At 35.8% G+C, this 27894-nt stretch overlaps 1 protein-coding gene across 3 annotated transcripts in view; it reads right to left on the bottom strand.

The window, feature by feature from the left end:
• The window catches only part of SNTG1 (syntrophin gamma 1), a 318307-nt gene that overhangs the window by 79691 nt on the left and 210722 nt on the right, over nucleotides 1–27894 (bottom strand). For all 3 annotated transcript variants that reach the window (XM_039703013.1, XM_039703012.1, XM_039703010.1), the window contains 2 exons: nucleotides 22454–22584; nucleotides 16882–17011 (listed from right to left, as the gene is read on the bottom strand). In XM_039703013.1, coding sequence (XP_039558947.1) covers nucleotides 16882–17011; nucleotides 22454–22584 — 261 coding nt within the window. The remainder of the gene's footprint in view (nucleotides 1–16881; nucleotides 17012–22453; nucleotides 22585–27894) is intronic.

Raw genomic sequence — 27894 nt, forward strand, 5'->3', positions numbered from 1 at the left:
TTGCCAAGTTTTCATTGTTTCAGGATTCCTCAGTTCTGAACAGATAATAATATTTGCAGTTCATAGTCCAGCATTTAATATGACAAAAGGGATATTAAAATAACAGAAGAAATGAGGAATTTTATCCCATCACAACATATACAATTGTATATAAAAGGAGACAACTGTATTGACAGAACCTAATAGAAATGTAGCTAGTGATTTTTGAAATACATTTAATACTTACACCACAGCATACCAGTCTAAATTAATTCCTGATTTCAAAATTCATTAAATTGGCCAGTTGCCAGTAGAATAGACAAATACCTTTACCTGAGGCAACAAAGCTAAAGAGCTTTTCTTTAGTCTTTACAGGTATTAAATCTTCCACCACTCTATAATCAACCCATTCATTTACTTTAGTTTGAGTGGATTAAAAATAAAATTATAGAAACACCTTGTCTTTGTTGTGTCATATCACATTTCACTTCTGTCTAAAAGAATTACACAATTTTATTATCTTGAAGCTCTCAGGAATAACAGCAATATTTATGAGACAATTTGGCTGACAGCACCAGATAACCTTCATGTAAGCTAAAAAAATAACTTGCTATTACATTACTTAGATAATTTGCTTGACATAAAATGGAATAGGTGTTGAGAATTCGGTTCACATGATAATAAACTTGATATTAACACAATTGCTAAATTTTGAATTACAAAAGAAAAATAAATTTCATATGTAAGATCGTTATAAACAGCTGAGTTTTTCAGTACCTGTTTCTGCTGGAAGCTCCTCATTCATCTGTATAACTGATCATTTTAAATTTCACTTGAAACACTACAAAATTACTTTGTAGTGCTTGTATAGTTAAAAGCCACATCCTCATATTTTATAAAATACACTCTGCCCTTCCTCCTGATACGTGAACAGGCCTGACTCTACTCTGTATTCAGATTAATCACAGGCTCACTCTAACACTGTATTCATTTATACCCTGAGCTGACTTTTGATGAGAAACTCTTTTGCAATAAAGCTTCCAGATTGCCATAAATAGGAAAGATTGGACTCTCCTTAACCTTCTTTCTCTTAACAAGCTGCTGAGCCATTAGCTTAAAAAGTCTTTAATTTCATTCCCTTCTAAGGAATACAGTTTCCTCTACTGATCTCCAATTTCACCTCATAACTAAGAATGCATTATACAATAGTATGCAAAAATCTCTGTAAATATGGGTTTTCTCAGGTATCTTCTTGTATTTCTGAAAAGGAATGCTCAGATACTGATCATTATGGTCAAATACAAGTGTAAAGAGCTGTGTGTCAGTGGGACCATGGATGAAAGGTAGGCCAAAGGGGTAGAGGACGTCAAGGAAGAAAAAAGAGTAGGGTAAAAATTTTTGCATAAATGAATTAATTTTAATCTCAGACTTTTTTTTTCCATTTATCTTTGAGAAGTGTGTTAAGGAACCATTTGATTTTAACAATATTTTTAAATGACACTAATAATAGATGGCATATTTTTCTTGCTTTGGATATGATCTTTTCATCCTTAAATAGGGAGAAGTAGAATAGCTAAGACCAAGGGATTTTCTTGACCCTCCCATTTATTGGCATTAAGAATGGCTAAGACAGGCACTGAGGATGTTACAAGAAAATTTATAGATGACTTTTACTGAAGTGTGCATTTTGGACAGATTTCAGAACAGCAACTCCCTGTCTAATTGCATTTCAGCAGTAAAGGAGATTGTTTAGTCAATTTTTGCTCTATCAGTATTTCTTGTAGTTCAAACATGATCTAGAGAGGGTCCATGGAAAGGCCACAAAGACAATCAAAAGACTGGGAAGTCTGCCATATCAGGAAAAGCTGAAAGTACTGGGATTGTTCAGCCTTGAAAATAGAGGGGTTAGGGGAGACCTTATTACCATGTTCCAGTATTTAAAAGATGATTACCAAGATGGACACCCTTTTTACAAGGAGTCACAGGGAAAACCCAGGGGTAATAAGATACCCCCATGCAAATTCTGATCAAACACAAGAGGAAAATTTTCGACAATGAGAACAATCAGTCATTGGAATAACCTCCCCATGGAAGCAGTGGATTCCCCAGCTTTGGATACTTTTAAGATTCACCTGAATGGAGTTCTGGGCATCTTGTCTAGACTGTGCCTTTGCCAAGAAAGACTGGATCAGATTATCCTCAAGGTCCCCTTCTAACCTGATATTCTGAGATGCTATAATATCATAAACTAATAAATACAAATAATATTATCCCACATTTTCAAGATACCAAGATGTGTACAATTCTCTGAGCTTCAACATTAAAAGCGATATCAAAGGAGGAATTGTCCTTATGACACTTAAATTACTGGAATCAACCAAAAAAAATATTCTTTCTTTTTTTTTTCTACAATGTCTTCTATCATTACATTAGTGAAATTCTAGTTGTCTATTAAGGACATTATCCTTCCTGAAACAAAAATGCACACACACACTTACTGAGAAAATTACTCCAGCACTATAGTTAAAAGAAAAATCAGGAAACAAATTATTCAACAAAGGTATAATGAAGACAATGGCATAACTAGAACATAAAAGCTATAATTTACAAGTGAAATGCATTTATGTCAAGCTGGAACAAAAACAGATGCTGTATAATAAATTTGTACGAGATTACATTATTATATATTGTCTCAATAAGAGAATTAACTGCATAAATTTGACATTTTCATAAAAACTCTCAAAATAGTAGTATATAAAAAATAGTGTGTAATTTTAAGAAATTAGAACTGAACAAAGCGACTAAATATCTGCTAAGTATCATGCCTATTCATAAAACACAGACTGCTGTGAGAGCATAAGCTCAAAATCAAAGAAGAAGAGAATCCCAAAGATGCATGAAGGCACAAATTCCATCAAATACAGAATTACTCTTTCAGCATCAGTACTAACTGTTCCTAGCAGTAATTAAATGGATATTAACATACACATTACAATTTGGATAAGATTTATATTCGAGCTGGTCACAACTGAAAGAAAACCAGTAATGAAATACAGTTATATGAAGAGAGTTTTTACTCTGAAACCATATGCACTGGTTGTTCTGTGCCACACAAAATTTATAACTTCTAATTTACTGCTATTTATTTCATTTAGAAACTTTCTGTACTTAGCAAATGGATTTAGAACAGAAGCTCAATCTCTTGTAGGTTTGAGGTAATGTAATGAGGGTATACTTGGAATGCATATATCTAAAATGTTTCTCACTAATGTATACCTAATATCCTCTCTGTTTTCTACGATATGACTTCAAGATTGTGTCCCACTTATCAATGGTGACAATCATCTGTTTATAACTGACCATTTGAGTAAATTCTGATCAAAAATTCTGATCAATATCTTTCCTTTCTTTTTACTGCCTGCCACTAATTTTCTTTTCAAAATGGAGTCAACCAACCCTTTTCTTCTCCTCTCTGTTATTAATGGTATATATCAAAAATATTTGCACTCTTCCTGCTTGCCAGATGAGGAGATCTCATGTTGTTCTATCATGTTTCTGGTTCTACGGGATATTTCCGAAGACCAGGGATATTTCCCAAGACTAGGGGTATTTCCCAAGCCCACTCTTAGTTACAAATTCTACTGTGCTACTTATTTCCTCTGTTTTGGGATTCTAAGGAGTTAATTATTTAGCCATGACACTTCCTTCTCTTTCCATTAGATAAGTAGAGTATGCATCTTACAGAAAATATGGCTATCTAGTGCTTTTTGATGACAAAAGTATTAATATGTCAAAATGTAAAAGTTATTTAGCACTGGTAACTCTGCATTGGTAGACTCCCTTGAGCTCAACAAGAAATACGAATGAAATAACAGGAGTAAACACAGAGATAGAGATAGAGACAAAGAATACAAAGAGCTAGTAAGAAGTTGATAAAAAGATTGGCGCTGTTGAAAATAATCCCTTTATTAATATGAACTTTTCTAATCTTCTAGTGTTTGGGATAGAAGATGTAAACATAAAAAAAAAAAAACACAAAAAAAAAAAAACAAAACAAAAACCACACAACAAAATAAAAAACCCAAAACAAACAAAGAAACAACAACAACAACAACACACAAAAAACCCCCCAAAACAACAACAACAAAAAAACTCACAAGACCTTTTTTTAAGATGAAAGGGTAACATTTCTGGAGCTGAAGGAAATTCAATATTCAAATCCAAAGGGAAAAAAGCATGCATCAGAGTTGTAGTTTGACAACATAAACCTAACATGGCCAGTGAAGCTACACAGACAACGAATGAGGCAAGTTGGTTTCTTTATTATTTGCTGCTGACCTGGTCAAGATGCAAACAGCCTCCTAAGTCACCCCACTGTAACGACTGACTGGTATTATAACCAGAAGTAGGACGTTTCCATGAGTCTGATTCTACTCTTTTTTAAAAGAAAAACTAAGCATAAAACAAATAAGATGTGTTTTATTTTGGTTTGGTCTATGAACTTACAAAGGTAAAATGAAGAGGGTTTTGGATCAGAAGACTGAATAGAGGTCAGATAGCTATAATTGCTTTAAGCTAGGTTTGGCATGCCATCTATCCAGCTATGTAAATGAAAATTATTTTACTGTAGAGCCGTCTGCAAGCCTGGATGTTCCAGAGTTCTAGTTGCTATTTGAACAACAGGGAATATTCTTTAATTCAAATTGCATACTCTGTTTTCCTGACTGCTGCTTATTATATTTTTGAGATGAAAATGCTGTTTATGGTTACTGTTTGGTAAACGAATGAGCTAATAGCCATACTGCTGCAGCAAGAGTAGTTAGCTTAATTAAGGTGCAGACATACACTGCTAAATAGTCTGGAGAGGTATACTGACTATCTCATTAAGAACACAGCTTTAAAAATAATCTGTTTAAAACAGCTTGTCAACAGCCTCTTAGGATTTAGCTTGCTATAATATTTTAAAATACAGTTTATGTTTATACAGCAATATAAAGATACATTTATGTTAATCTGGTGCAAAAGGAAATAATTCTGATATCAAACACGCATACACACTGTGATTTATCAATTATTTAAAGAGTAACTGGAAAAGAATATTAGCTCCACAACTCTATAGGGGTTATGTCAGCCTAAGGACATATTTCTTCTTGTGAAACACTTTTTATGATTTTAAAAAAAGAAAACCTTTTAAAATTAATATTGCTATAGTTATAAAATGGAAAAAAAAACATTTAAATGGAATGCACATAATATTTAAATATAAGCTTGAGAAGTCACCTATGGGGTTTTTTTTGCCTGGCATAGAACAACATAATTGGTAAAAGTAATATATTCACTCCCTGTAACATCTTCATCACATACAAATATGTACAGGTGAATACCCAAACATCAATGTAGTCACTGGTCACTTGAACTTCATTTAATAAATACAAAGCAAATAAATTTAATAAATATAAAGCCTCATATTTATTTGTTTCATATTTGATCTGTTTTGTAGATGATTTGTTTGAGATTTGCAGTTGCATTTCTATGACTCCTCTTGTAATAAAAACTTCATGACTTTTCTTGCCGTTATCTGGAGTATCACGAAAACTCATTTCAACACCTCAGAACACTTCATGGAAATCACTAATAACATTAATACATGAAATGGCATCTAAAACAGTAGAACAGGTATCTGAACGTCAGCTCTTTCTGTCTGTTTAGCAGAATGCTTCTTTGTGAATGGTCCTCATTAAATAGTCACAATTCTGTGGACATTTACCAATAAAATATACCTTACTAAAGGTTTTGAGGATTAAACTTAACATTCTTTTTTTACCTTCTAGAGACAGTTAAGGTTATTCAATCATTTTGCTTCCACAATGTTTTGATTACCTCCCTCCTCCTCCATGAATGGGAACCCTCAGTTTATCTTTTTCATAATGCATACATGAGAAGAGAAACATTTTTTTCCTTTCTGGACAAAACAGTAAAGCAGAGCAATGGACACTAGGAGTTCTTCTAAATCTACACAGCTGCTGTAGGCTGGTATTCCAGTGAAGAAATATTAAACAAATATATATGCAGAAACACCCAGTAAAACTTGTATCTTCCCTATGCAATAATAGTGCTACAAAAAGGCTATAATTTTCCCCCTGGTACATCTGCACTTGGGAAGGGAAAATAGTGCCACAATGAATGGGAATGCAAAGATGAAAAGAAAAACATTATATTTTCATTTACACCCTTTATTCAGCAATGAATGAGTCCACTGCTCATGCAGACCAAAACATTTTGCATCAATCTGTCTTCCCCGAAGCTGTTTTTTTCACACATATTATGCCACAAGTTAAGTAGTCTAAATGCTCCAAAATGGTGTGGAACACTTCCTATGAGGTGAGAGACTCTCAAGAAGAACGGGTTTTAATTTCTTCTCAAAACCTGAGAGACATTCTCATTAGTTTTAGAACTTCAGGGAATTGCAAATGATGGCAGTAGAAGGGAAAGGGGTAAAGAAGGCTTATGTGAGTACAACATTCACAAATACAGAAAATCCCCAGCTGCTAAGTTAAAGACATCTACATCTGCGTGTTTTTGCTGATCTTCCTTTTTCATGGAAAACTTGGCTGCAGAAATTTATGTGGACTTTTCTCATCCTGCTTGTATATCCACATCAGGTACCCAGACTTTCAGTTGTGATAAAAACAACTGTTTGTGGAACTGCACTGTTTATAAAATCAGAGAACTAAGTTGGGTTAAAAAAATCTGCAAAAAATAAAATCTACTCTGTAGTACAGGGAGTAAAGTGTCCTATTTTGTCATGGTAGGTAATACAGAGTAGCCACCCAGGATATGGGAGATACAGTACTCAGGCTGCAGGAGATAAGTATTTATCTGCTTCACTTAAGAAATATTCCTGCTGGATGAATCCCACCAGAAAGTGTGGATGAGCCCTCCGTCAACATCATTGGCAAAAATTTTACACATGGCTCTATGGATAGCACAGAGGAGAGCCTCTGGAAGGAGAAGCACAGCTTCAGCCCTGTGCTGTCCCCAGAGATCTTTTGGCCAGCAGTGAGGCAGATGGCATCAGGCTGCAGGCTGAGTAGCACACAGAGCTCCTGTCTCTCATGTCAGGGTGACTCTACCAACCTGTAGGCTATTATGCTAAAGTACCCTCCTGCCACTTCCTGTTGAAAGTGGGAGAGGTAAGTGTTTAATTCAAGGAGATGGAATTACCCTCTGGAGATATCTGCAGTCTTTATATAGCTAATGGAATAGAAGGAACTGCCTATATTAGGAGGATAAGTTCACTTCCTGCATATCTGAAAGACTAATTTTTAACTATAATAATTTTTAATATAATAATATAATAAGTATTAAAGACTTAATTTTTAATATCCCTTTATTATATTGGGAGATAGGGTGGAGAGGATCTTGCTTTTTAGGGACAAACAGCTACCATTTCTGTCACATTACTTAATTCAGCTAAAGTAGAAAATAGTTATAAAAAGGGAAGTCTAGTTCCTTGGCAATCAGATACCAGAGAAGAAGAACTGCTGAAACTCCTTTAACAACGTTAAATCGACTGAATTATGTGAGAAGCGCCAGCATGTTGACACACCACAGGAAGTTTTTCATCCTTTTTATTACTTTACAAAATTGCTTTAGGAAATAAACACAGTGAAAACAATATTTTCTGCTAGGCAGGTAACAGACTTTTCCCTGGAGTAAACAGCCATAAACTTGTGTGTTTGTTCACAAACAGACTAATAAACATTTTTTGAATTTGGACACATACTATTTTACTTTTTTTTTTTATCAAGACTTGTCATCTGTACAAGCAGGAAACTAATGAAATATGCAAATATATCACATCTACATAGATTTGTTGTACATATTTAACTCTACCTCTGAACAATGTGATCTATTATTTGAGTGGTCAGTGTATAATGGGAATAGTGGGCTAAAATGACATTTTTTAGTTCCTGTGATTTTAATGCATCACACTGGAAGAGAAGTAGAACATCTATTAGTAATTACAAATGTAAATAAGGTTTTCCTTCTGACTTTTAGTAAGTAGCCTTATGAATACAATTGGAATTATCAGGTGGATAAGTTGAACTGTGCATCTGCATTGACCTTACATCACCTTTCTGCTAATACAGCTAAAAGTAAGTGTAAGGATTAACACAAATCAAATTATCCCCCAGTTGCATTTTATGTTGTATTTTATGACACTGAACTCTTACGCAGTCACAGATGAGATGGACAGGCATTCTTTAACTGCCCGTTTGCCTCCTTTCCAGCATTATTTTATGATGTCTTCATTCTGTGTGTCTTAAAATTAGTGACTGTCCTTCCTATCACAGGAGGTCTCAAATAAAAGTAGAATTTAGGATCCTGTTATGTACTCCTTAGCACATAAAGTGCTCTCTTGACAAACTACCCAAACATAACTGGTAATTGCCTCATAAAAAAAGCAAAATTGGGGAATAAGAATTACATTATTACATGCATCAGATATAAAAATGTATATTCATTTTAATATTGATCAAATATATGCGATTAATAGCTTCTGAGCACTATTTCACATTGTAAAGGATTGCAGGCTTTATTTCAGAAAGAGACAGAGCAACAAAAAGTTGTTTCATACAATTTTTATAGCCAAAACCTGTATCAAGTGATTTCATTAATATTGTAAAGAAAAATTTCCTTTGATTCACTGTACTAGAGCTCCTGATTGGCAGCATTAGGCAAATGCCTTTTTATAGACTGCAAAATTGTTAAAAAATATTGTAAACAATTAGAAAAAAAAAAAGGAGAAAAGCCGAAAACTTCGTACACTCATTATAAACTGTTCAAAGAGGTACTAATTCTCAAAGGAAATTAATAGTTTTTCAGTGCAGTAAGTCAAAGAGTACCATGCACTGGGAAATGAGAATGAAACAAGGTGCTTCATTCTCAGTTTTTCAAGCCTGACTTCATGACCTCAATGACAGCCTGAAACAAGTCTTGGATTTAATTACCTCATTCTCTGAAATAAACACAGTGGTGAGAAGAACCAACAGAACACTCTGCAATCATGTTGGTGCCCACATAGGTGATCAACACAGCTATAACTTCAGACATTTCAGACTACCCCCACAGGTGTTTGCCACTTATCTCCTAAAAATACCACCCCAGGTATTTTCAGGAGATAAACAACTTGTCACAGAGTTTCAGAATACCTTTTGTCAGCAGAGAAATGGCAAGTCCCAAGTATTTGGGGCTCATTTCCTCTGCAGCTTAGTGATCATTTGTTGTTTTGCCTGTCTGGGCTTATTTGCTCTCACCTCTTAAACCTGCTCTGGAATGGCTGGAATCACTCTCTTCTACCCCACAGCTCTGCCCCTTCCTCTGACTCCATTCTGTTCCACAGGCAAATATAAGCTGTGCACTATTTGAATGCACTTGCTCTCTATGGCACTTTATGAAGCAAGACAACTAAATGGAGAAAGTGCTTTCAACACATTAGGCTACTAATAATGTATACCCTGAGGTGTCTTATAGCTTCTTGACTGCATTAAAATTTCTTTTCATTCTTTTTAATCTTTTAATTCTCTGGTTGTGGAAGAAAGGCAAAACTTCTGATGTAGCCACCTTTAAAAATATATTTTAAAAGTGAGTAAGAGGAAATGGATGTCAAAACAAGATAATATTGCTTTAATATGAATAATTATATTTGTGTTTGTTGTGGGTTTTTTAAGATAGCAAAAAGAAGCAATACAAAAAGAAAGGTCATTATTGCCTAGCCTCCCACTTCCCAGTTGCTATTGTATCAACAGCAGTTTGTGATTCAACAGCACTTTTAACACATTCTCACTGAAAATAAACTAACAGTGGAATATTGAACACTTTACTGCACAACAAAAAGTAGGTTACAGTAGCTGTAAGTCTCCAGCTGCTACTGAAAGGGCAGCTTGGCATTTTGGCATGAAAGGGCAATTTATAATGAGTCCTTTCTACTTCCATGTGTTACCTCTCTGCAAACCCCCAAATGGCTTACCCTTATTCCCAGTTAGAGTCCTATTTCCTCTATTCTTGTCATCATTTTTTGCCACTTAAAATCAGTCCAGAGGTGTTGTTTGGTTTTGGTTTTTTTCCCCTGAAATGACAGGCTTCTTGTTACCTTTCACCAGGGCAGAATGTTGAGAACAAGTGCCACATTCCTCCAAAGTGCCTTGTTTTGATCTGATCAAATAGATTATAGTTTTTATTATAATGTGTTAACTTAAGCCTTCAATAATAACAGAATGAAGGAAGAGAAAGAGTCTCAGAACTTCATATAAACCTGCAGAGGATAAAGAACATATTGAATATTGTTTTGCTTTAATTTAAATACTAGCACAAGGCTAAAATTTAAATTGACTCCATACAAAAGTGGATGAATCAAAGTGCAGGGATTCTCTATTAAGTGAGAGAATCATATATCAAACTCAAAAAAAATATCCTCTCTGCAAGAATGTTGCTTTTTTTCTTTTTTTTAACGATTTACATTAAACTGGTAAATTTAAAAGAAATGGCTTTTGATTGTATTGTCTCTAGGGACATTGTTTCTCCTAAATTGTATTTTAGAGTTCCATACAATTCAAACAGAGATGTTAATATTTCAATCAGATATTAAAGACCACTGCAGAAGTTGTTCACTTGCATACAGCAAAACAAAAAAGATACTATTAAAAATAACATGAATAGATGTAACATTCTGGAGAAGCACAGAAAGAAAATTTCATTTACTTTGAAAACCTATCATGAGTACTTGAAGTCTACACCGTATATTCCAAAACAATTCTGCAAGACTGCATGTCTTTATGATGAGGGCTGTCACCATAATCAAAATGTGTCATAACAAATACTCCAACTATAAAGACAGAAGTTTCTTGTTACAGATTTCCCAGATAATTATGGAAGAAATATTCCTGAAGAAATATTTCTCAAAGAAATACTCTTTTCTTGCACTGTTTTCCTATTTGTCTCATTGTCCTTTAGACTCCATTATATTATAGAAATGCAGATGAAACACTGGAGAAACAGCAGTACAGTTTGGCAAGACTTAAATTTCTTTGCAGCTAAATCAGTACATTTAAGAGGGTGTAAAATTATCCACAGTTCTTTAAAAAAGGTACAAATCAAACTTTGTAAAATAAGACACATCTCAAATTGTCAAAAACATAAGTAAATATCAGACAAGGCCATATGTAACACTTGATAAAAGTGACATAGAAACAAATGTGGTTTTAATTGTGCACCTGATAACAGCCAAAAAAACATTTAAAAAAAACTGAGGAAAAATAGAAGTGATTCATGTTATGTAATCCTGATGCTGCACTGACTACAGTTATTCATGTAGATCTACATGCCTTAAGAGAATTATTATACATGGAGAAAAATGGATTTCACAGGTGTATCAAGTTCTGTTTTTTAAATTTTCCAGGAAAGACTTCAATATCTGTATCTATTTTACTATCTGTATAATCTTCCCTTTGCAAGGTTGAGAATGGAATGCAGAACAAAGCTCAAAGTGTCAGAACACTGTGACCATCTGAACAGCTAATATTGCTTTAAAAAGTGTTGAATGTATATTTACTTAATAATGTCCAATTTATCTGAGTATTTGTGTTATGGGAAATGTGAATCATGTATGTAAAAATATTATATTAGTAATACTTTATAGACTTCCTATAATTCTCTTTTGTTTTGGCCTTCTCTTCTTAATGCTTTCAAATTCTAAATTACTGAGAGTATTTGATTTTTGCACTACTACAGAATATAACATAAGAGGTTTGATACTAATGTTGGTATTTTTAGATTTGCTTCAAACATGCATAGCTGAGCAATCAAAAAAAGGTAAATATTATTGTAATACACAGATCATAGGACACTTAAGAGCATATAATTCCTGAAAATTCAAAAATTTCTAATATTAGAGCTTTCTGATGGTTTGCCATCAGAAACTGAACTGTAACTAAAAAATTAAATATTAAATCTGTTTACTTCACATGAGTGATATTGATTTATTAATGTAATATAACATTCTACAGTATGTTCTTACTGCTGGTAGCATCCACCAGAAAAATGAAACGTTCTATAAATTTATTTCAATAATTTGCTTACACTGAATGTAGTCCTGTGATATTTTATTCTTCCTACAAGTGGAAGAGATTGTATTAGTCTAACCAGTTTCTTTCTCCTGTTTTTCACTTTTTGTCTCCCCTTCTACCTAGTGACTTAAATAATCCCTGTACCCTAACTTCAGCATTGTAACGATAAGGTATTATCATTTTCTTTTTTCTAGTGGAAGTGAAACTTTTTTTTTGTCTTAGCACTACTTTCTAAGCACACCAAAAAAGTTCAATTGAAATTTTAAACTCTTCAGAACAAAGGCTTAGGTTCTGGAAAACACACCCACTGGGCCAATACCCGGTTTGTAGACATCTTAATGCCAGCTTTCATGCTATTGCTGTGCTTCTACCACCAACTATGTGTGCCTCATTAATTTCACAAATGAGTTATTTTACCCAGAAAAATGCAACATAAATGGATAAAGTGAAGTTACTATGAACTAAATCTTGTACGATATTGTGGATATTTTGAAGATAAGCTTAAAAGTTTTTGCCACCTCTTGGTTAGAAACTTTACCTCAGTTGCCTGTCATTCCTGTCTGATGAAGTTCAGTTGTTTCTTTGCTGTCAAGTGCTGGCTCCAAGGTAAAAAGCATAAATGTGTAACTGTTGCAGTGTTTTTCACAGAAATTATGGAAGAGGAAAGGGAAAAGAAATATTATTGCCCTCACTATAGAAAAATCTGCCACAGAGAAAGCAATGAACAAGTGACAAATACTGAGTTGTGAGGATAAATCCCCAAAAATTCTATTAAGATGTATCACAGAAGCTGCTAACTCAAATAGATATATTTTTTATTATTCTTTTGTTAAAAAGACCTAAAATGTCTGACTTCCACTGTACTAAAGGCATTAAAAAATTTGCCTTTGAATTTCCTGATAATTGCAGCACATGAATTAGGGATGTATTGGCAACAAGTGGTTCTTTACAGAACACATGGTTTTGGATTATTTTCTTAGACTCTTCCAGAGTATAATTTCTTTAAAAGCTATGTGACCAATTGGATACCATCATCCTAAAATTCTGTAAGAAAAAGAGATGTAAAGGGCTAGAAATCAGTATCAATTACCAGCTAACTTAATACAATTTGAAAGTTCATGGAAAGGCAAATAGTTCACAGCTGAATTGAACAACTGAATTGAAAATTCCTACTTGGAGCATTAGCAGGAAAAGAAGCAGTAGCTTGTTCCCTTTTTAAATGACTTTTGCCAGCCATCCAAATTGGCAACAAAAAGATGTAGAACCTCATCAGTTCATAGAGGAATTAGAGTTTCCAAGCCCAGGTTCAATTTAGCATATTCAGATTTCAGCACATTAACTTCAGTAGTATCAGGATTGCTTAGACGAAAAGTTCAGGTTTAATATAACCCTTCTGGTTATTGAGGGTGCTGATAAAACTGGTGAATTTTTAACACAGATGCAATTCAAGTGACTGAAGTTGGAGAGAAATCCATCTCGAGAAATGAATGATCCTTATAGATTCATCACCTCATCAATTACAGTGTGATATTAAGTCACTTCCAACAGTGCATTTATATAGTATGCATTTTGGTTGCACATCAGCATACAACCCCATTCATGTTGTGTAATGTATTTCACCTTATATGAAATATGAGCTTCTTGGGACCAAAAGAAATTAAAATTAGCAGTACCACTCTCAATATCCTTAAAACACTAGAGGATGCTTCTGCTAACCTCCTGAAAATGAAGAAAATTAGTGCATATCTGAGGTTTGTCTGTGAAAGATAATCTGAAATGAAGTAAACTACATCAGTCAGCACATGGACTTTTTTAATCTCTTCTTCATAGTCAATATATAATTTCTATATCTCTGCATAAAAATTTTAACTGTCTTTTTGCATAACAATATGAGTTCTAGCTTGTATTGTAAAATGATTAGTAGTATAACCAATGCAGGAAAACTGTGTTTGCTTGCAAACACCATCTGCCAGACTCCATTCAGTCAGCAACACTGCCTTTCAAAAATGGTGATCATGTTAAGGCATTTTATATTAGCTTCTATTTCTGCATTTCTGTTATATCCTTGGTAGACACAGGCTATATTGCTGATCCTGCAATTCAGTTGCATCATGTTTGTGTAAGATATGGACATGTTGGATCATGAGAGAAGAGTTTTTTGACAATATCCTTAGAAAAAATGAATTGATTATAGGTTCAACAAGCTATTTTGGAGTCAGGACCCATATTCACACCGGTTAGATACATGTGGCAACATAGGAATTGTTATTCACATTTTTGGGGTTTGAACCATCAGATAATATTTTTCAGCCAGTTTGTGTATGAAAAAGTAAAATAATTCAGATTTTCTGACTCAGACTAGTATACCACCTTTTTTTTTTTTTTGGTCAAAAATGTCCAGGCATTTCTTTGAGAGATTTATTCAGAGAAACTCGCTTTGGCCTCTCAAAGACACAAATGACAGGTTATCAGGATATATATCTATCTCCTTAGATATCAAGTATGAACTCACCACCCTAGGGTCCTTTACTAGTCAAAGGAAAGTCAGACATGTCCTGAGGGAATTGATTTCATTACAAAATGGACGTCAACAATAAATAATAAGATTCACTCTGGATTTTCTGCTTTAAGACATCTGAAGTTAGGCAAGAGAAATCTCACCAAATTCTACAGAGCCCAGATTTGATACAAGGGTAAAAAAAGTGCTTTCATTAACAATCTAGTTGTTATAGTCCTTTTTTCTGATTCTTTTTCCTTTTTTTTTTTTTTTTTACAAAAGGTGGATAGATATGAGAAACATGATGTAAGTCAATATTTCTATGAGCTGCATGGTATTTTAATTAAACAAATTATTTTCTGTAACCTCTAGATAGGAATGAGAAGTTAATTGAAACTAAAAATTGGCCAATTTATCCAAAGAATTAGAAAAAAAAATCCTTAGCTCTCTTTGTTTCTTTGGCTCTGGATGACACAGTAAGGGAGAATGACTGTGAGTAAATGCCTCTCTCAGATAGGAAAAATGCTAACATCAACAGTATGTGCATGTCAATAGCCATCTTGTAAAGAAAAAAATACAGGGACCTCTAATCACATCTAATCATTCTTCTGTGCAACAGTTTGGGTTTTTTCCCTCTCTGTGTTCCTAGGGTTTCTTATATTCACTTATCACTTGTGCTGTCAAATAACTAATTCTTTCTGGCAACTGACAATTTAAAAGAAAAGTATATTACAGGAAGGAGAGTGTCATCGTTTTCCATAAATTTGTAAGAGTTATGAACAAATAGAACAATTCTAAAATTTGACACATGGATAATTATCATAAGCCATAACTCTCATGACTGCTTAACAGGATGTCTTTGGGATAAAAAGTAAGTACAAAGACTGGCATAACAGATACATAATTTAGACTATTTACCTCTTAGAAAACATTGGATAATTTCTTTTTCTATTTTATGGAAACCAGTGTAGAATTATAAACTGTACTCAGAAAAAAATTCATGTAATAACATTGCAACGCCAAAATACAAGTTATGCTAAGTAACCATAATTATAGTCTCATCAGAGCTGAAATGTTTCAAAACACCTGTAAAATTTGCTTGCCTCTGCCTACCATTACAAGCAAATAAATCCACTGATTTAAGTAGCAAGAACCATTAGTAGACTGAAGTAAAGATGGCAAGAGAAAAAAACCCAGAACCCTCAGTTGTCAGGGTGCCTAGTGAGACAATAAAGGCTCCACATAGCAACAGCATTTTAAGTATGAATAAATAGCCATAAAGTTCGCTGGTACTGCATGGAAGCTTGCAGATGGCAGATGAATTCATGTCTGTCATGTTTTTATAATACAATGACTTTTACATATTGCTGCCAGATGGAACACAATTTTGCATCTTGATTATAAATCTCAAAAAAATACAGCTTCCTTCAATGTGTTCCCTATATTTGAAACAAAAGAAAATTCAGAGACAGATTCGTGAAGCTAAAGCAGATTTAAGGAAATATAAATTAAATCCTCAAGGGCTTCCTTGCTGTAACTCAATTCAAAATAATGGAGTTCCCCATGTGTTCTCCGTTTTTTAGGAAAACCACAGAAGGTATCATATGGATTTCTATACAGGGAGAACTACATGTTCATTTTTAAATGTAAACACATTCCAGGCAGGTCCAGAAGACCTCTTAATTGAACTGAGTATTTGGAAAAACTTTTACAGAACATTTATTTCTGCTTCAACAAAAAGTGGTATCTATCCCACAAGCTCAGATGGTAAGAGTGTCGTGCATGAAACATAAATGCATTTAATCATTGCTGATAACAAATATCTGTATCTACACCACAGAAGCACCTCGCCTTTCCCATCCTGATAAACAATACCTAGACAGACCTAAAATCTAATTCAGATCTGGTTATACCAGTTTCTGTAGACACGCACTATGAAGAAAGTACAGAATTTTTGTATTTTCTATGTGTTCTTGTACCACACCTGGCTTCCTCTTCTGTGTCTGGTCTTTGCTTCTAATCCTAATTGGTATTGCTATGAAGCGAATAGCTCTGATAGCAACAAAGTGAATTATATGACTGTAGGGAAGAATATTTTCCTATTCAATGGTTTCTCACAGAGTCTGATTTGACAACAAACTTGAGTTGACTTCTCTCAGACAGCCTCAAGCATTGTTTATATGCAGATAATTCTGTGTGTGAACCCATTAGGCTTTTATGACAGTTATAATCAAATATGATTAGGAAACCTTCTGGCTTACTTGGATCCATACTTACATTGTGCTTTGTGAGGTTGGAAATGTTACTTGCTATTGCTTGTAGCCAGTCAATACAGTCTTCAGCAGAAAGACACTGAATTATTCCACTGCAAACCCCATCCACAGCAATTACTTGGAACGCATTTTGCCTATAGACATATCATAACAGATCAGGTCAGAAGAAAATTTTATCTTTTCTAGCATATCATCTTAACAATACTTGTAAAAATGTTTTCCTTTCAACTACAATGAAGGTCAGCCAGTGAATACTGACAAAATGCTGGTTTTCCTGTTTTATAAATACCTGACATATTAAAACAATCATGCTGAAAGGTCAACTCAGACAACATTAAGCTTCCATAAGGCTATAAAAAAGTTCAATAGACCAGCTCCACAGACTTGACCAGCAGGCTGTACAACCTCAGAAACTGAACAAGTGATAGAGTTAATGCTTTTCTAAGACTTAACACTTTAATACGGCAGGCTACAGAGAAGGAAAGTGCATTAGAAACCATAGGCAATAATTTGGCAAATTCAGTGAACACCAGTATATTTTCTCAACACCTTTGTTTTATTTTTATAATACAGTGTCTAAACACTTTTGGATTACTGTCTGGAGGCCCCTTGTTGGCTGCTCAAGCTTATAGAATTGTGTTTCTCTTCTAAACTACTGATTGAAAACTTGGAGAAGTCAAAATTGATCAAGTAGCATTAATGATCTTTCCAATTGCATTTCCGAATATAGGATCATTACCAAAATACACTCCTACCTCTGCCTCTACACCCAGCACCAATCTGGGCACATGTACAAAAATCTATCATGCATTATATACTGATTTTCCACTTCCAGACACTGAGCAATTCTAGAACAAGAGAAATTTTTTCAGATGCCAAAGGAGTAACAGACCTAATTTCTTCAGTAAATTGCTTTATTTTTTAAAAGCTCTTGTAAGGCTCACAGGTCTCTGTCTTCAAAACTGAAAAACCTCAATAAGAATCCATATCCCACAACAGGAGATTACTGAATGTACAGAGAACACCAATTTCCACTGCTGACATTCTGCTACAAGCCCAACTGTTAATGATCAATTAATAGTTAAGATTAAGTCCATCATTCAGATTCTTTGAGAATGGCTCAAGCAAAGTGCCTGTTATCTCCAGGGTAAAACTGAGTGTCACTAATGACAACTTCTGGCACCTGAAGACAGATAACAGTTTTGAAAAGCTGCTTGTTTGGGGTCTTTAACCTCTTAAAATTTTATTCTAGTTGTATTAAATGTAAGGCTAATATTTGTCTCCACTCCATCCATGTTGAGAACAGATTGCTTCTTCACTCAGGAGAAGCAATAGAAATTAACTAGAGCCATGCCTTTTCTTTGAGTGTTCCAGCATGAGAGCCAGCTTTTGCAGGATAATGAGGCTTATATTGACATGATCTTCCAGAGTTCTTTGGTTTATTTAAATCCAGCAGTTTAGTTGTCTTTCTCAGGTGTAGTGATTTTTCTATAAATTCACAAAAAAAACCAACTAATACAGGCTTCTTTCAGACTCATTTTCACAATAATTCTAGTAAAATTTTGAGCAAGGTATATTAAAAGAAACTTCAGGTAGTGTTGCTAGCCTTTATTTACTCTATCCTTTATTTTAGATGGCTGTAAACAGAAATAGCCAATTTTTCTAGACAAAATTTCTAAATCCTCACAAAAACCCCAATATGTTCCAGATTCGATCCGGATCCACATATTTCCCTTGGACTACAAACACAATTAATCTGGTCCATTTGGGGCATCAGATTGTTCCTACCATTCCTAGGAATTTGATCTGTGCAAGTTTGAACTTACAGTTTGTATGGATCATTCATCCATAATGTTATTACCCAAATACCAACTCTAAATTATTCAAATATCAATAGTATGATACAGGTCAACTAATAAATTACTTGTGGATGTGCCTTGGCAGTAGATAGCCTTAGATTATTTGAATAGTATTTTCTCAAATAAGTATACCAGCCCAAGTCCATAATAACGTGCAAACCTGAAAATATAATATATTAAATAGATGTTTTGTACTAAATGGAACAGATAGTAGAATAATCCCTTTATAATATACCAAAAAATTGAGAATGGATAAACACTTATTCAACTACACGTTTCAGGTTCTGGGCCTTCTAGAACACAAAATCTATATTTGAAATAATTAAGCTTTGCAAGACTAACCTGAATGTCTTCTAGAATTCTGTATGAATACTCTCCAGAATTTATGTGTCTCAACCACTCCACTGGAAAAACTAGAACATGACTATGGTGTTTAATATTGTATGTGAGAACAATATATTTCCATATCAAATTCTGAATTATAAAAAGTTATTAGGCTTTACATAGTGAAAACAGCCTTGTAAATACTATGGAAAATGTAATGCATTAATTTTCATTTCATGTTGCTTCCTTATATTATTTTTAATATCCTTTCTTTTGTGTTGATGTTTCCAGCAGTCCCTTAAAAAAGTATCTACCTTTCTCTCATTCTGAGAGGGAGTAACATTTAAAAATGTTTCCAGTAATTTAAAATAGTCATATAAACTGTCTTGCTAGCAACATAAAATGTTGGTTCTATGCTTTAAGAAAAACTCTCTCATATGCATCCTGCATTTTTGGGGTTTTTTAAGACTTATTTCTTCATGTTAGACAGAATAGAAGGACACAAGGAAAAAAATATTAGAGTAGTTTTTCAAGGTTTGAGTACAAGTTCAGGCATTTTGTTTCATATTAATATACCTTTATTTTCTAGAAGTTCAGATCTCAGGTATACCATTACTACCTAAGTCACTCCCTTTTTTTTGTAGAAGTTCTATAACATAAATCTTAAGCTTGTTTTTTATTGATGCAAAGACTGAATTTTAAAACCCTAGATCTATGAACAGCTGCTTATATGCTAATTTTCCACGTGAGTAATTCCATTCAATTCAATACCTTATCTGAAGTACACAGTAGAATAGATCTCAGATTTTACGTTATGCTTTTGGATGCTTTATGCTTCATTGTTTAATATGGAGCTGAAAGCTTTCACAGAATTTAGTAGAACACCTCCTGCCTCTCTGGTGACTTGATCCTGCTCCAGTTCAGTTCAGCCAAGAAGCCTTTGTAGCCTTTGGTGTCCACCTTGCCTCCCTGGGCCAGCCACTGCTCCTCAACATCCCCAGGTTCATGCAGCCAGGTAAATATGACCCTAAATATGACCCTGCTATTACTGGTCAAAAGCTGCAGGCTGGCTTTGGCTGCACAATGATCTACAACAGCTACTGCCTAACCTGCATTAATTTCAGCTCTGTGAACAGGACAAATGGCTGGCAGACCTAGGCAGTGTAATTCTAAGAAACAACAGCCTTAAGAACCAGCCAAGGCAGTGGACAGCTTTTGTGCAACTTTCAAATGTTTATTGAGTACCCAGAAAAACCAGTAAAATTAACTCCACAAAAATCCCAAACAGATTGAAGAAGACTTCTCTTCCCCAAGTTTCTGGAGGTTTCATAAATCCACTCCTAGGGGGTTCATTAGAAGAAATTATAGAGTAACCTGCTCTGTACCTGTACACAGCTTTCCTACAGTTAATGTCTTCCCATACTAGAGCTCACAGAGGTATTTCAGTGTGAGAACTTAATTTTTATATATACAGATGATAAATGAATCCATACAATAGCTAGATGCTTAAAAGTTTTAACAAGTATGATCTTATATACTTGCCTTGTTGGACTTTGTAGCTACTTTCATTTCTATTTCATTGCTTTACAAACAGTAATCATTACAGAATATTTTTGTCGTCCCTCCTAACTTCTTCTGATTTATTAGGATAATACTAAATTAAAATATTAAATTAAACAATGTCAAGTTCTAGGTCTGGACTGGGTCTTTCTGAAATGAATTTTATTTTCCCCACAGCAGCCCTCATAGTGTTGTGCTTTGTATGGGTAGGTGGAAAGACACTGATTGCACAACATTGTTTTGGCTTCCGCTAAGAAGTATTGGCACAGCGTCAAAGCTGTCGTTCCAGCATTCCCTCCTCACCAACAGCCTGGAGAAACAAAATCTTGGGAAGCAAAACAGCCAGGACAGATGACCCAAACTTTGTATGGATAGGTAGAAAGACACTGATTGCACAACATTGTTTTGGCTTCGCTAAGCAGTATTGGCACAGCGTCAAAGCTGTTGTTCCAGCATTCCCTCCTCACCAACAGGCTTGGGAAACAAAATCTTGGGAGGCAAAATAGCCAGGACAGATGACCCAAAGTGATCAAAGTGATATTCTATACCATATGACATCTGCTCAGCAATGAAAGCTAGGAGAAAGGAAGGTGTGGAGGGTAATTATTTAATTATGACACTTGTCTTCCAGAGCAACTACTACATGTACCAAAGCCCTACTTCCCAGGAAGTGACTGAACTTCACCTGATGATAAGAAGTAGAGAACAAATATTTTTGGTTTTTTGCTTCCATGTGTGGCCTTTGCTTTTGCTTTATTAAACTGCCTTTATCTTGACTCACCATGATATTTCAATCTTATTTTCTTCCCCTCTGTCCTGTTGAGGAGGGGAGTGATAGAGAAGCTTGGTTGGTACTTTGCATCCAGCCATGGTCAACCCATCACAGAGTGGCTATGAGCTTTGGACAGCTATCCCAGTAATTGTGACAATGAAATTAAATGTTAACACATGAAAAGTAAAACATGGGAAAAAATAACCTTTGCTATATGGAAACAAACAAACAAAAAAAAAAAACAAAACCAAAACCAACACCCTACTGTAGCTAAAAACATAAAGCAAAGAAGTACAAGAACTGGGAGATTCCTACAAGCTCAGGCTCTTGCTCATGGTCCTCACCTGAGTAAGGCTGCAGCCACTCCTGTGCCTGGACATGTATCCCACTGATTTGGACCTCTAGGCTGACTTCCCAGCCTAAACTGAGCCCCACCTGACCATGATGGACTCCTCTGAAGACTGTCCCTAAGCCTTCTCTTTCCTCCATGGGGAGCAGGGTAGGATCTTTGTCCACATGGATTATGCCTTGTCCAGCCTCACTGCCACACTCTCTCTTGGCTTATCTTCCTCATGGGGCAGCCAGCCCCTTCTGCTCTCAAACAAGATTAGTTCACTCAATGTAGGTATCAGATGATATATTTAACACAAACAGAAGGAAATACATTTTAAAAATAAGATCACATTGTAGACCTCAATGCCATAATGCATTGCAAAAATCAAAGATATAAAAACAAGCTACTTAGAAAGAAGCATCTGAGGACAGGAGCATTAGCAGCTATTAATTATGATGATGTATGCTTCACCTCAAACTGCAAAAGGTGCTGAGCACTAACTGCAAGTAAAAGATCACCCATCATCTCCTCACATACCGGGTCCAGTTGATGTCAGAGGAGAACATGAGCCAAGGTGGACGCAGTAAGACCTTTATGAAAGCTCCTATATTTCATGTATCTGTCAGCTGCCATGGAAATAATAATGCAATTTCTCCAACAAGGCAACTCCCTAGGGCATGCATCTGTCAACCAAGAAGTCAAGTTTCAGCCTTCAGAACTTCTTTACCTGCACAAATCTGATCCTGGAAGGTACTGGGAAAATCGTGAATGAAGAAGTGGAATTAATCGTAGATCACACCATCTCTTCTCCCACCTAAGTCCTGGGGATGCTGGCCATGAGGAACATGATAACGTATCCTGAAAAACATTAAAAGGTTCTTCTCAGTTTTGAACTTAATTGTAAGTACTCAGCAGATTTGGAAAGAATGAGATAGATTTCAAAGACTTATAGTTAATTTGGCAGTGTTCCATTTTTCCCAAGTCACTTGTCATTAGTTTTAGTGAGTACTGGAAAGATTCTGAATAGGACCTCTAAATTATTCACAATACAACCATAATTCAGTAGTTTCCTGTGGCTCTCTACACATTTACATACATATCTTTTCTAATGATATCACCTCAAAACATGGTAATTTGGAATGGAATTTAATGTGATGAAAATTGTCAAAATTGTCAAAACTACATGCTGAAGTGATGAATATTTTAATTTTACCTACTTACAGAAGACATTGCTTATATGAAAACTGAACTTTATCATGTTTATGATCATATCTACAAAGAATGAGTATTTACATATCTAGAGTCTAATCTGACCATCATTTTTAAGAATATAGATTTGCATGAGAAATGCTTATAAAAAGTTAAATTATCAACATCTGTTTCTAAAAATACAACATCTTTTTCTTTATAAAATGCTTTATAAAATAGTGCTAACGATGATGTTACTTTTCTGAGAGAGCACGATTCTTCAAAGTGCCTTCTCACAGCTACAAAGGATGAGGAAAAGGCTGTGGTATTTAATGCCTTCTTGACCACAATCTTTAATAGCAAGACCAATTATTTGCCTAGTAGCAAACCTCTGAGCTGGGAGATAGGGACAGAATGAAGCTACCATAATCCAAGGGGAAATGGTCAGTGATCTGCTGCCGCAGTTAGGCACACACAGGTCTACGTGGCCTCATGGGATCCACAGGGGGATAGTGAGGGAGCTGGCACAAGTTCTCAGTGAGTCACTTGCCATTATTTACCAGCAGTCCTGGCTAACCAGTGAAGTCTCAGTTGACACAAAGTTAGCAAATATGATGCCATCTACAGGACAGGCTAGAAGGAGGATTTGGGGAACTACAGCCCTGTCAGCTGGACGTGGGGCAGGTCATGGAGCAGATCATCCTGAGTGCCATCCCACACCATGCACAGGACAAACAGGGAATCAGGCCCAGCCAGCACAGGTTCATGTAAGGCACATCCTGCCTGACCAGCCTGATCTCCATTTATGACCAGGTGACCAATCCAGTGGACAAGGGAAAGGCTGTAGACATTGTCAACCTAGGCTTTACAAAGCCTTTTGCACAGCATTTTCCTAGAGAAACTGGCTGCTCATGGCTTCAGTGGGTGCACAGTTCACTGGGTAAAAAAATGGCTGGATGGAGAGGCCCAGAGAGTGGTGGTGAGTGAAGATACATTCAGTTGGTGGACAGTCATGACTGGTGGTGTCTAGGGTTCAGTGTCAGGGCCAGCACTGTTTCATATTCAATACTGAAGAGGGGATGAAGTGCACCATGAGTTCACACTGTTCACATCAAGTCGGACAGGAGTGCTGATCTGCTAGAGGGAAGGAAGGCTCTGCAGCGGGATCTGGACAGACTGAATCAATGGACTGAGGTCAATTGTATGAGATTCACAAGACAAAGCTCCAGGTCCTGCACTTTTGTCACAACAACCCCAGGCAGCACTACAGGCTGGGGGCAGAGTGACTACAAACTTGCATGATGAGAAAGGACCTGGGGGTGCTGGTCAACAGCAGCTGAACATGAGTCAGTGTGTGCCCAGGTGGCCAAGAAAGCCATCGGCATCCTGATGAGAAAACGTGGGGCCAGCAGGACCAGGCCAGTGACTGTTCCCCTGTATTTGGCACTGGTGAGGGCACACCTTGAGTGCCGTGTTCAGTTCTGTGCCCCTCACTCCAACAAGGACACTGAGGTGCTGCAGCGTGTCCAGAAAAGGGCGACATAGTTGGAAAAGGGTCTGGAGCACAAGTCCTGTGAGAAGGAGCTGGGGGAGCTAAGGTTGTTCAGCCTAGAGAAAGGAAGGCTCGGGGAGACCTTATCACTCTCCACAATCACCTGAAATGATGCTGTAGCCAGCGGGGGGTTAGCTCTTCCCCCAAGTAACAAGTGACAGTATATCAACATATCAGTAAAATTAAACCTGTTGATTTACATTATTTTTAATCTCAAATTTTATATTTTTTTCTTACTGGTATCTTTTTTAATAGAAATATTACCAAAATTAAGTACACCTTCTATTTTCTAGAGTGTGCATTCTGTGTAAGACCTATGGAATTATAAAACTTTAGCAATTTGAACTTTATTTTTGCATATATGTTCATATATCTTTTATGTGTACGAAACAAAATATCATAATAAATGTCATGTTAGCTGAACAGCAAGCTTTTCATAGGTAGTTCACTTATTTGAAACACTGAATTTCTGGTGAGAAATTCTACAGATTCAATAAAAATAAATAAATTATTGGCACGGAAGACTATGCTAGGATGTTGTTTTGAACATCTTGAATTTTTAATGTTTTCTCTCTGTTTCTGGCAACCTTTCTTCACCTGTGATTAAACTTGGGGAAAAGATGAAAAGCAGTAAAAGTTCAGATACAAACTGTAGGCCTAGATATGGCCTAGATAGGCTACAACAAAAATGTTAACCCTACCTTTAGACTGCATAACTCTGTAAAGACCAAAGTCTTGTCTACTCCAAGTTCTGAGTCAAAAGCCTCCTTCAAGTGAATTAAAAAGACTATAAATTAAGAAACAAGACTGTGGCTATACATCACAGAGTCATGGAATGTCTGAGTTGGATGGGACCCACAAGGATCATCAAGTCCAACTCTTGTCCTTGCACAGGACATCCCCAACAATCTCAGAATGCTCCTGAGAGTTTTTTCTTGCCCTCTGTGAAGCTGATGCTGTAACCATTTCCCTGGGGAGCCTGTTGCAGTGTTCCATCCCCTAAGCAAAGAACCTTTTCTTAATATCCAACCTAAACCTCACAGACACAACATTCCCTTGGGTCCTATCACTGGTCACACAGAAGAAAAGATCAGTGTCTGCCTCTCTTCTTCCCCTCTTAAGGAAGTTGCAATGAGGTCCCCCCTCAGCCTCCTCTTGAGGCTGCACAGAACAAGTGCCCTCTTCTCATACAGTTTCTCCTCCAGATCCTTCACCATCTTTGCTGACCTCCTTTGGAGATCTCTAACAGCTTTGTACCTGTTTTACACTATGGCTCCCAGCACTGCCCCCAGCACTCGAGGTGAAGCAGTCCCAGAGCAGAGCAGAGCAGGACAATCCCCTCCCTTGCCTGGCTGGCAATGCTGTGCCTGATGCAACCCAGGACAGGGCTGGCCCTCCTGGCTGCCAGGGCACTGCTGGCTCATGTTCACTTTGCCATTGACCCAGGCCCCCAGGTCCCTTTCTGTGATACTGCTTACCATCTTCTCATTCCCCAGCCTGTCTGTGCATCCAGAGGCTGCCCCTCCCAGGTGCAGAATCCAGCTCTTGCCCTTGTTAAAACTCATAGGTTGATGGCTGCTCAGCCCACAGATTTGACAATGTCTCTCTGTAAAGCCTCTCTGCTTTTGAGAGAATCAAAAGTTCCTCCAAATTTTTGTATCATCTGCAAACTTACTTAGTATCCCTTTGAGTCCTGAACCCAAGTCACTGATCAAAATGTTGATGGACCTAAGATACAGCAGAACCCCACTAGTAACCAGTCACCTAAATTCACTCTGTTTACTGTAACTCTTTGCCTGAACCCAAGTCACTGATCAAAATGTTGATGAGGACTGGGCCTAAGATACAGCAGAACCCCACTAGTGACCAGTCACCTAAATTCACTCTGTTTATGTAACTCTTCAGGTCCAACCATGAGCCAGTTGCTCACTGATCATGTTTATCCAGCTGTCATAATTCCTTCTAGAAAATACTCTGAGAAAAAATGAAGGGCTGTGGCATAAGAGCTGTACATATCTTAGGAATTCATACAAAGGTTTGGTTTTATGAAGAACTCGGTTCCCATGACAAGGGGATATGTCAGAACCACATCTTGGTCTTCACTTGAAAATTTAATTTAGGGTGAATTATAGGCTTGTGATACAAGATTATATTCTTTAAACTGAAAGAAAAACACTTGGTTTCAGTAAATTATTGTCAGTTCAAATAGAAACTACAGCTCATCTAGATCAGTTTTGACACCTGCAAAAAAAGAACTCACAAATGAAAGCATGTTTTTTATCACAAAAGCAAAATTAGAATTGTAGTGGCTAGTTGAAGCAATCAGCTTAAGATCTACTGCCATAGCCTTTTTACATACAGACATACATACCTACGTAAACTCCTGAGACAAGTCTGCTTTTGTTGTTGCTGCACAAGTTACATATATTTTTACTGCACTTTGATATCAATTTTATTGATGTTATCTGTTTATAAACTGTTTATATTTATATTTATTTATCTGTTTATATTCCACTTCCTGCACAATTCTCAAGGGTTTTTGATATCAATTTTATTGATGTTATCTGTTTATAAATTCCACTTCCTGCATAATTCTCAAGGGTTTTCCAGATTATAATTGTGTTTAAATCTGTGGTATTGATATTTAAATCTGTGGGCTGCTATTTAAAACCTTTAATAGAAAAATATGGAAGCACAATAAAACAAGATGGAAATTAGAAGTGGCTGCTCAGTATGGTTTATGTTTCAGGTTTTAAAATATTTTTTTAATTATGATCAATACTTTTATTTTATTTTTCTATTAATTTTTCTATTTTCATCCATCACAAAGCCAAATTCTGAGCAAAAACCTTTAGAACTATATAAAATAAAGGAAAATTTGCATTTTCTGGCTAAGAAAAATTTTTAAAGTCCCTTGTTGCACTTCAAAGGCATCTTTTAGTAAATATCTGATCAGACATCTGTAGCCTTTTATCCCAGAGACACTCTGCTCCATAACGTTATCCCAGTTCAGGTAAGATTTTAAGTACACATTACCAGAAGTAAAACACTCTCACCTTAAAAACAGGCAAAAACATGCACCTAATCATCTTTTGCCAAAAGCTTTAGATAATGCATGCAATATAAGTAATGGAAATATTCTCAAAACCTTTTCTTTCTTTTTTATAAATAGACATATTTTCATTTTAAGAATTTTAATTCCTATGCAGAGAAAAAAATGTAGAAGGAAAAGCTTTTGCAAAATCCCTACTGCCCAAGTAAACAGTAATCACTTGCATCAAGGCACAATCTCAGCTGTAATAATATGTCATATTTAATTCCCAGCCATAATTTCTGGCTACTCTTTTTTCCCTCCTACAGAACTGTCTGTCTCCAGAGTTAGCTAGAGCTCCTCCCTGTTAATGTCCTTTATTAGTGTTTCCACTTAG

The sequence above is a fragment of the Passer montanus genome, unplaced genomic scaffold (assembly GCF_014805655.1).
Source record: "Passer montanus isolate IOZ18808 unplaced genomic scaffold, ASM1480565v1 scaffold16, whole genome shotgun sequence".
In the NCBI taxonomy this organism is placed as follows: domain Eukaryota; kingdom Metazoa; phylum Chordata; class Aves; order Passeriformes; family Passeridae; genus Passer; species Passer montanus.